The sequence below is a fragment of the Sylvia atricapilla genome, chromosome 8, assembly GCF_009819655.1.
Source record: "Sylvia atricapilla isolate bSylAtr1 chromosome 8, bSylAtr1.pri, whole genome shotgun sequence".
Taxonomy (NCBI): domain Eukaryota; kingdom Metazoa; phylum Chordata; class Aves; order Passeriformes; family Sylviidae; genus Sylvia; species Sylvia atricapilla.
This window is the reverse complement of record NC_089147.1, coordinates 6956258-6967151: the sequence shown is the minus strand read 5'-3', so window position 1 is coordinate 6967151 and position 10894 is coordinate 6956258. Positions and strand designations below refer to the sequence as shown.

General features: G+C 50.0%; 1 protein-coding gene across 1 annotated transcript; it reads right to left on the bottom strand.

The window, feature by feature from the left end:
- Positions 1-4795: 4795 nt before the first annotated feature.
- Positions 4796-9901, bottom strand: VAX1 (ventral anterior homeobox 1). Its single transcript, XM_066324470.1, has 3 exons — positions 9071-9901; positions 7048-7235; positions 4796-5505 (listed from the first exon to the last, which is right to left on the bottom strand). The coding sequence occupies exons 1-3, from the start codon at positions 9306-9308 to the stop codon at positions 4972-4974; spliced, it is 960 nt and encodes a 319-aa protein (XP_066180567.1). The 5' UTR covers positions 9309-9901; the 3' UTR covers positions 4796-4971.
- Between the last annotated feature and the right edge of the window lie 993 nt (positions 9902-10894).

Genomic DNA, 10894 nt, shown 5'->3' with positions numbered 1-10894 from the left:
GAACTCACTAGAAAAGTTTAAGACAATATACAAACTAGTATCAGCCACACAGAGATGAAGAACAGCATGAACATTAACAACTACATATAGAAAGATAATAAATTAATACTGTGCTTAAGTTGCTCAGCAATTATGAGAAGCAGAAAGATGGGGACTAAAGTGCTTGTTAGAGGGTTCTTACACCTGAGTGAAAAATGTTTCATGTCAGCCCCTGGCAGCCAGCACTTTGGCCACAGCTATGGTCCAGGGTCACAGTTTATATTATGACTGTTCCTTAGACAGCATCACATCGATTGATTTCATTTTAGCTTCCCTGGTAATTTTGTTAAACATTTGCTGGTGGCTGTGACTTGACTCTATTCGAGGGTTATTCTTTGGGAGTGTTTTTCTTGCCTTAAAAGAAATTAAATACTCTGAAGTTAATCAGAGACCTCGTGTGCTTTTTTTACACGTCACAAGATCATGTTTCTTGGGCTGATGACAGGATTGAAAATGGAGTCAAAGTGGTCAGAGGCTGCACTAATCCCTGGCATGAGGGATATGGAGGAGCAGCAAATAAAGCAGGGTCTATGTGAAGTGGGTGGGCAAATGCTTTTGAAAAAATCCTCTAAATAGACTGATTCCTCTTTTCCCTATGTGTACTTGGCTAACACTGTTTTGTGTTTTCCCTGGGTTCTCTGGAGCTGACCCTGGGAGTTTTGCCTTCCTGAGAGCCACAGGAAGAGAGATATTGTCCATGTACCTGTGAAATTATTCCTTGAGTTCAGATGAACAAATTAAAATAACCCATGCTGCACTCCATCTTTTTAAATCCTCACTGACTCTAAGCCCTGTGTGTAGTTGCTGCTAAGGGAAAGTTTGGCCAAGTCTGCCTGCCACAGAAATCCTTTTCTGATTTCCTTTAAGAATTCATACCAGATATAGATTTATACTTGGTTTATTTGCTTTCCTACTAGATATTCCTGCCCCTCACACTCAGACAAGCTCCCTCTGCATAAGCCAAATATTTCTGTGTTTGAGCTCTAATGCCCCTGTGATGGCCACAAATAAAAATAGAGCACAAAACCTTTCAGCAGGAAATAGCTTCAGGAAGGTGGCTTGTGTTCATGGCTCCAGTAGGATGAAGCTCAGCATCTCAGTGCAAACAAGCAAGCAGTGTCTCTGGGCAGCACACAGCTTCAGAACAGCTTTGGTGTAGTTGGAAAACAAATAAAAACAAACAAACAAAAAAAAAAACAACCCACCACAGCAACCGAACAAAAAACCAAACCAGTTTTTGTATTCAGACTCACTGTATATGTAGATGTGTGTATGAATGATTTTTAACTTGTCCTATGCAATGACACAGGGGATATTCCCTCTTTTTTTTTTTTTTTTTTTTTTTTTTTTTTTAACAGAAATGCAGATATTTTAGTCTGTTTGGTAGAAAGCAGGGTGGTTTTGGCTCTCAGGAACCCCTTGCTTTTGAAATGCTGAAAATTTCAAAGGAAATGACAAATTGCCTCCCTCCCTGTGGTGCTCCAAGGTTTTGGTCTGAGCCACAAGCAGAGACTGAAACAGGACTGTGATAGCCCTGCATGGGACTGGAGAGCCTCTGGCTTTTGCTCTGACCCCAGCCCAGAAGCAGCCCCTGATACAGGTGTGGGACAGATGGAATTTGAAGGAGACAAGGGAAAAAAAAATAGAAGGAAGATTTCCAATTTCTTGAATATTTATTTTACCTGAATGCTTAGACAAGACTCCTTCACAGTTCAAGACACATCCCATTTTTTTAAATATTCAGAAAGAATTGATAATTATAGTAATAAGAACAAAAATGTCTAGGTCTTCATGTGCATACTGAGAGCTGCAAAGCTGTAAAACAAGGACTTCTGCTATTGTGTCAGCAATTTAGCCTAATGCTGGCTTATACTGCCTTACAAGAGGAGCAAAGAGCTTACCCTGACCACAGCTCCAACCCTGAGACTGCAGATCAGTCCAGCAACCAGGGAAAAACCTCCTGGCACCTGTGTGAGGGGACAGGAACCTGCAATCTCTGGTTCAATAGAGTAGCAGGGCAATCATCTTTTTAGACGAGGGTACCTGAGACATCTCTGTCAGAACACATTTGTGCTGCTGTTCCCATGGCTCACAACACAGCAGCAAATTTGGGCACTGAAACGGCCCCAGCTCAGCTGCAGGAATGTCCTGAGAGACAGAGCAAAATCATCACACGGCTCAGCCCCACGTTTGGCAGGGGAGCCCAGGGAGGTTTGGAGAGGTGATAATTCCCTCCTTAGCAAAGGCAGCCCAGGCCAGGGCTCCCCTCTTTGTCTGGGGCTATGGGTGATGCTGTGCAGCCCAGGCAGGGCAGAAACTGAAAACTATCCTCTCCCTCCAAGCAGATCTGTTTTGTCACACTCAGATCTTTTCTCTTTTTTAACAACACTTTTCTCTCCCCTCGCCTTGAAGTTTTCCAGTCTTGACCAGCAGTTTCAATGTCAGCTCTTCAAATGTCACCTGTGGTCGCCTCCTTCACCCCGGTTGCCCTTCCCCAGATCATTTCTACACACTTTTTAAAAAAAACCCAACCAAATCAGCATCACCACCACATCCTTCCCTCCTCATCTGGAGCAGTGTATCTGCCCTGGCTGGGATGGGCTCAGGGGAGGCCACACCAGGGACCCGTGGGCAGGGCAAAGGCGTGTGGAGAGCAGGTGCCACCGTGCTTGGCCTGGGGAGCCAGGGCTTTGAGGGGGCTCCTGGAAACCAGGGGTTCTGCCCAGAGCAAAAACCCTCAGGGCTGGGCTGCCCTTCAGAACGAAAGCAAGAGCTGTTCAGAAAACACCTGTAAATGCCTGTATCTGCAGGCACAAGCTGTGCATGTGTATTTAGATATTTCCGTGTGTTGTCACACACGCGCGGATGCGCATCCAGAAATAATTAATATCTGCCAGCCCCAGCACCCGGCTGTGGCAGGAGAGGTTTGGAGGTGAGCAGTGCCCTGGCCGGGGTGGCACCAGGCGGGCTGGGCACCCCCGGGGCACCACCACGGACCCGGATCCGGGTGAGGATCACCCAGGGAGAGCTTCACGGGCTGGGTCAGAGCCGAGCACGGGACTGGGAACAGCCCAAACCGCCCCAGGAGGGGAATCACCCTCTAGGAAGTGGACCTCACAGCCCCCCCGCTCAAAATGAAACATTAAATTTAATTTTTAAAAAAATAAGAAAAAAAATGGGGAAGGTTGAGTAGGGATAGGGGTTTGTTTCTCTTTTTTTTTTTTCTTTTTTTTTTTTTTTCTTTTTTTTTTTCAGTGCACGTATGAATGAAGGCAGTTTGGGTGCTACAAATATAAGACGAAAATACACCTAATTCCGTCATCATATAGATATAATATATTTCACTCTCACCACATAAATACAAAACATCCAAATATCCAAAACATTCAGAACAAAAGTTAGTAGCAAGGGCTCAGCGCTCGATTCATTCATTATTTTTTCGACTAGTTGCCTAGAAACTTCAGACGTAAATAATTTACAATAAAATTACTATTTTCTTTCCATCCAGCTCCTTCTGTCCAGTTCTGATCTATAGTTAATTCTATATTCTACAGCAACCATTCCACTTTTTGTAATTTTTTTTTTCTTTTTTGGTTACAGTTTGGTGGCACATATTTATACAGTTTGTAAACGCCATGTGTTAAAGTTCAAAGAAAGAAAAGAAACTTAAAACCAAAGTAAATAATTTTTTCCCCCAAAGAACTACCTAAGTACAGCATCCCTTTTGTGGCAAATTCAAGTACCGAAATTGAACAGAAAATATTCGATCCAGAATACTAGAAGGTGGAATACATATGTTTGTGGAGAAAATAGCAGTCAGAATTACGGGGAAAAAAAAAAGTTTGTTACATAGATGTATTTTAAAGTACAAAAATAACAATAAAAGATACGCTTTTTATATTTTACGTTCGTTTTAAATGAAGTGTGAGCAATATGCGAGAGGGTTATTTTAGGAGGAAGGAAGGCTACAGGGTTTTTTTGTGTTTAGGTGAACATTGAAATTATTTGGAAAAATCAAATAGAGCAGTAAAAATTAAAATTACGATTGCAACAAATCTAGATACAAATAGATTCACGAGTTCCACGATTTATCTGCAGACTTGTTTTTGCAGATAAGCTCCGCGGGACTGGCCCGTGGGAATTCAAATGAAAAGAAAAAAAAAGAAAAAAAAAAAAAAAAAAAAAAGGAAAAAATGAAAAAGGGTGGGACGTTGTCTTATCTCGAAGGAAGAGACAATTTTATTCAAAATTTCTGCAGCCACTGATTTCTGTCTCCCCTATTCGTGACTGTGCGTTCAGTCCGTTTCGGCCCTTCCCACATTCAAGATTTACCGTGAAAACAGAAAAGTTGCTGGAGGATTTCCTGACCGGTGTTAAGGGCTCGGTCTGTAACCGGGGGCTGTAGTGCAGCGAGCGTGGGGATAAACGGGGGGCCACAGGTGGGGCCCCAAAACCTTTGTGCTTAGAAATCACTGAGTCTGGGAGACACAAAAAAACCACCCCAAAACGGGCATCACCTGGCAGCTCCATCCTCCTCTCTCCGATCCCCCTGTCCCTCGCTCGGCATTGGCCGAAGCCGCTCGGAGGGAGCCCGGCCGACCCCGGCCCCGAGCGCTGACCCCTCTGCGCCCCTTCCCGAACGAAGGGACGGCGCGATCGCCCCTCCCGCACGGACACACGGAGCGCGGGGCAGCGGGAGCGCACCGGGAGGCGCCCGCAGCCCCTCGCCGTGCCCCGGGCCCGGGCCCGGCCTCGCCCCGCGGGCTCCGGGCCCCGCTCCGGCCCCGCTCCGCCCCGGCCCGCGGAGGGAGCCGCGCCGCGGGGCTCGGGGGCGGCGGGGAGCGGGGCGGCAGCCGGCCCGTCCCATAAATACCGCCACAAATAGAGACTATAAATATAAATAGGGGGGTGGGGGGGGGAAGGTACTTAGAGTCAGTCCAGTGCTTTTTTCTCAGCGCTCTCTTTATTGTTGGTCCGGGAGTAGGGCTCGAAGGCGGACGAGCTCAGGTAGCGGGCCGACAGTTCCTGCAAGTTGCCCGCCAGCGAGCCGGCCACGGCCAGGGGCGCGGAGGAGAGGCGGCCGGCCACCGAGCCCAGCAGCGCGGGCACCGGCAGCCCGAAGAGCCCGTGGCCCGCCGCCGCCGCCCCGTGCAGAGCCCCCGGGGGCGGCCCGGCCGCGCCGCTGGCCGCCGGAGGGTGCGGGGAGCCGCCGCCGCCCGGAGCCGCCGCCGCGCTGCCGCTGCCCGCCGCCGCCAGCCCGGGCCCGCGCAGCGCCGAGCCCAGCGCGCCCGTGGCGCAGGGCGGCAGCAGCCCGGGCAGCCCCGGCGGGGACAGCAGCCGGCCTTGCTCCAGCAGCCGCAGGACGCTGCAGGTGGCGGCGGTCTCGGACACCACCGACCGCAGCTCGGAGTCTTTGCCCTGGTCCTTCTTCTGCTTGGTGCGCCGGTTCTGGAACCAGACCTTGACCTGCGGGCCGGGGAGAGAGGCAGGGTCAGCGGGGCGGGAGGAGCGGCGGCCCCCGGCAGGTGCCCCGGGACCCCGGCGCGGCGGGGCGGGGGGAGGCCGCGGGGGAGGGCCCGCAGACACTTGGGAGCGGGGAGCGTTTCCAAAAGGCACAAAGCGACGCTCGCAGAGCGCAACCCCCCGCGGCCTCTGTCTGTTCCCGGTTTCGGGGTGACCCCGAGGCCTTTCGTTCTGCATCTTTAACCAGACCTCTCGCTTCGTCCTAGTTTACTACAGGCCGGGAATTCTCTGGGAGACCGAGCCAGCCCTTTCCCCGCCGCTTTATTCTAAGCCGGCTCAGCCGGAGCCCCGGGCCCTCCGCGGTTCCCAGCAGCCGCTGCCCGCTCCGGCTGCCCTTCCTGGGGGTAACAGCAGCAATGAGCTCCTTCCCCCTTATTCCAAACTGGACACGCTCTCTCTACCCCAAAATAATTTTAAATAATATTCAACTTTTAAAAGGAATACTGGAAGTCGCTCAAAAAACAACAGACGAATCCAAACCCAAACCAAAACACAACAAAACCCACCCACGGCACGTTTTGTAACCTAAGAGCTGTTGAACTTGTCATTCCTATCCGGCAAGGAAAGCAAAAAAGCTAATTAACGTGTCAGGGGAATTTATATAATGTTTTGTGGAAATATGAAACCGGCTTTGAGAAATTTGGTCTTTTTGGATGCTTCCCTGCGCTCTCACGCAGTTTTAGGCCTCCTGTCGGCCCCGGCCTTTCTGTCCTGGAGGGTGGAAAGGCTCTTCTCCCCCTCGGACGTACAAGGACCCAAAACATAGCCCAAACTACAGCCGCATGCCCGGAGCTCTCATACCCAGGAAAGCTCAGGCCGAAGGTCTCTAACCCGGCAGCCCTGGGGGAAGGTGCCCATCTCCCTCTGCGGATTTGAGCGCCTGTCTCCCGCTCGCTGCGGGCTGGGAGCGGCTCGGCCTCCCCTCGCTTCTCCCCGGCCGCAGCAGCGAATCTCCGGGGGCGACCGGCTCCGAGCAGCCGGACACACCGATCTCGGGGGGCAGGAGCGGATCCCCGCGGGCCGGAGCTGGGGGAGCCGCTCCCGGGCCCGGCAGGACTTTGGCTTCGTGGCCAAACTCCCTCCGATGCCCTCGGGCCGGGCCGGGCCGCTCACGGGGAGAGCCCAGTGGGGCAGCGTGTGGGGACACCAGGGACCCCCTTGGCCAGCAGCTCCCCTTCCCTAGACACACGCAGTTTGGGACACACGCAGTTAGGGACTCGCACAGTTTGGGACACGCACAGTTCGGGACACACACGTTTCGGGACACACACATTTAGGGGGTCCCCCGCCGGGACGCCTCAGCCACGAGCCCCTCAGCTCCATCCCGCCGGCGGGATGCGTCCCTCAGACCAGACACGCGTGGGCATCTCGGGGCTGCCTCGCCCCGCTGGGCCGCGCAGGGCACGGACATGGCCGGGCCGGGAAGGGGTCCCGCGGAGCAGTACAGGGCAGAACAACCGGGGCTCCCCGTCCTTCAGGCGCTACCTGAGTCTCGGAGAGATTGAGCTGGCGGGCGAGCTCGGTGCGCTCCCGCCCCACGACATATTGGCAGCGCTGAAACTCCATCTCCAGGCGGTAGAGCTGCTCGGCCGTGAAGGAGGTGCGGGTCCGCTTGGGACGGTCCAGATCAAGCCCCTTAGGCAAAATAATCTCTCGGATTGAACCTTTGGCATCTGGCAAAGAAAGGCGCAGTCAGCTTCATACCCAGGCAACCCTCTTCTGCTTCCCCTCCCTTTTTATACTTTCTAATTTTTCCAAGGGAAAGAGCCGTCCCCAGCGCCTTCAGGACCGAGACACTAGTCGGGATGGAGCAGGGTCCCTGCGACTGTGGCACTGCACCTGGCCACTGCACCCAAGGAGGGGAAAAAAACCCCACAACAGAGAAGGAAGGAGGGGGCGGTGGGGGCCCAGGGCTCTATAATTAATCCACTCAGCCCATTTAAAAATTACTTTGAATATGTTGCACTCACAGTACGACACTGCGGCATCACCCACGGCCCCTCTGGGAAGTTGTGGAGAGGGAGATCCTCCAGGCCAGGCTTTGTGCCTGGAGTGCAAGACTACTCTTTGTTCCCCTTAAGCTCCGGGTTAGGACTTGCTGGTAGCCACCACACACCCCCCATCGCCCCCCAAAATATAAACCCTTCTTCTTATTTTTTAATAACAAGTTTCTCATGCTTACAAAGAAGAAAAAAAAAAAAAAAAAAAAAAAAAAAAAAAAAAAAAAAAAAAAAAAAAAAAAAAAAAAAAAAAAAAAGGGAAGGAGCTTTCCGGGCAGAGGCAGCACTGCCCCGACCTGGCTGCCTGCCACTGTGAACGTGGGGAACACCTCCAGCCCACCCTGCACCGCTGCCGCTGCCGCTTTGGGGTTTTGGCAACGAGAAGAAGCAGGAGGGAAAAAAAAAAAAAAAAAAAAAAAAAAAAAAAAAAAAAAAAAAAAAAAAAAAAAGGAGGGGGGCAGGGATAGAAAGCAAGGCACCAACCAGCCCGCGGAAACCTCACTTTTCTGGTAGCCCCGACTGAAGGAAAGCGGGACAAATCTCATTAACACGACTGTCAGGCTAGAGCCAGATTCAGGTTACCTTAAAGCCTTCCCAACTTTACTTGCCGTAATTTTACCTCTTCGGTACGTTTTAAATCAGAGACTATCACATCATTTTAATCTGACCCTTCTTTGGGGCAACCAGTGGCGCAAGGATTAATTCTTGCTTTCAAGGCCTGTTTCCCCTATATTTTGTTCCGATTCTCTTCTCTCCCTCCTCCCCCAAAACGCACCTTAATAAAACTGAAATTTCTTCAGGTAACAAAAAAAAAAAAATTTTTTTTTTTTTGAGGGAATACGAACGAGACAATTTCGCCATTTTCGCCTGGAGAAGGGACGAAGACTGAAGGAAATTAAACGTATAACTATTAAAAAGTAACAATTAAAAAGCCCTTCGTCATTCCTCCATTTATTTTAAGGCCGATGGTGTTTTCAAAACAGCTTTTTCCTCCGGGCTGCCGGGCACGGGGAGAGGGGGAACAGAGGGAACCTGTGCCCTCCGAGAGGGCCCTAACCCGCCCGCAGCCCCACGCCACGGTTCGCGGGCGGAGCGCGGGGGGCAGAGGCGCGGCCCCCCGAGGGAACGCTGTCCCCGGAGCGCTCCCCGCGGGGACGGGCACCCCGGGAAAGCTGCAAAGCAGGAAGGAAAAAACAAAAAAACAAACAAAAAAAAAACCCCCACCACCCAACAATAAACGGGGCTGGTCCGTTCCGGGGAAGCGCCGGGGAGGAACCATCGCGGCTTAACTTTTCTCCGAGACGCCGGCGGAAATTCCCCGGGATAAAGCCGGAGGGAGCGGGGTCCCCGGCAAAACCCCGCCGGGCAGTGGGGTCTCTCCCCCGGAGCCGTAGGAAGGGCTTTCAATCCAAGGCCAAACCCGAGGCAAAGCGACAAAACAAACCCATCTCCCGGGCGTGAGCACAGCTCACCTTCCCCCACCCTCGCCAAACACCTCAAACTCATACCTCTAACTAGGATCCTCCTGCAATAGTCCGGATCAGCCGAACTAGATTTACTTTTATTACAACCTTCCGTAGCTGCAGAGGCAGAAAAAGTCCCTTGCTGATCCTTCAAAAAAGAAGTAGAAATATTTCCTTCAGACCCTTTGCTTTCCTTGCCCTCTTTATGTCCGTTCTTCGAGACCCGGTTAGCTTCAGTCTCTGAACTGCATCTAACGTCCATTTTGTCTTGTTTCCCAAACATGTAGTGCAATAAAAACCAAAAAACAAAAAGGAAAAAAAAAAAAAGCGCCAACAACGATAACAAAAATATTATAGAAGAGTAGAAGAAGAAGACGAAGTCTATGCTGGATATTGCACGACTTAGGGTGAGATCGGTGGGGAACTGTAAAGCACCTTGAGTAAGGAAGGTCGGGTTTTATCCCACTGGAAAAGCAGCGGCTTCCTCAGTCCCAGCGTCCTAATGTGACTGTCCAGCTTCCCAGAGCGCCCAGTGATCAGGTACTCAACAGTACAACTCTAAAATGATTTAATGTCTGCCTTATTACAGAGACATGTAGTTGTTAGACACACAGAGGGACGCGCACTCGCTGTTTCAATTGATTACGGGTAATTTTGCAGCCTCCACATTTAGGTTACCTCATGAATACACTAAATTGTTTGGATAATATATCAGATCGTAATGGATGGTTTGTGTGCTTGTCCCCAATCAAGTAGAGTTTAGCCAGTGAATAAACTGAAATGATTGGTCTTGCTTTCAGGAAACACACAATCAAAAGACTGAGACTTCCAGAAAAAAAAAAAAAAAAAAAAAAAAAAAAAAAAAAAAAAAAAAAAAAAAAAAAAAAAAAGGGAGAGAGAGAGGAAAAAAAGGGTGGGGGAGAGGGGAAAAAAACCAAAACTTTTGACAAGATTCACCCTGAATTGTTAGCACCATTAGCAGCCATTATTAACTTTCTTCAGTCTGCCTTTGACCTCCCGATTATATAGTGGCTTTCTCCAAAGCACGCCAAATAAATCTGAATAAAGCTGCTAGGAGAGGCTGAAAAAAATGCAGTTGCAGGGGGGAGTGAAGAAAAAGCCAAAAAAGAAAAAAAAAAAAAAAAAAAAAAAAAAAAGCCCCCTGAATTCTAAACAAACAAACAGATCCCCAGAACGCACACACACAAAAAGTTCTTCCTTCAAGCAGATCTCTCCAAGGAAGCAGGTTATCTTGGCCAGCAGAAATCCTCGTTAACACATCTCCCCACAGACAGCCATCTTAAACTCCTACCTCTCCTTATTTCAGTCCCGATACTTGCTTTTTGTGCTTCTCCCTCTGTGTGTGTGTGTATGTGTGCATGCATGTGTGTCTGCTAATTCTGCACCTTCGCAAACACTGAACCTATTCGCAGAGGCTGCTCATTGAAAAAAAAAAAAAAAAAAAAAAAAAGCCAGCTTTGTGTGCAGTGGATCCAGGAGGGGGGAGAAAGAGAGAGGGGGAGAAAGAGGGAGAGAGGAGAGAGAGAGAGAGAGAGGGAAGGAGAGAGAGAGAGAGAGAGAGAGAGAGAGATAGCCCGTGAAAAATCTCAACTGCGTGATCCACTAAAGGAGGAAAAAAAAGTTTTACTCTAGCTATTTCATTGTCTCTGCTACAATATCTTTGAGAACCGCAACAGCCAGTAATCCAATAAGACCATTGATTAGGCTACAATGATTCAATTCAAGCAAATGGCCTTGTGCAAAGAGCATGCTCCAGTCCTTCTTGTCACCTTGCAGGGCAGAAGCCCTCTTCATGCTTCTCTCCTTATTCATTCCTTTATGGGAAATGTAGAGCAAAAGGAGTGAAAG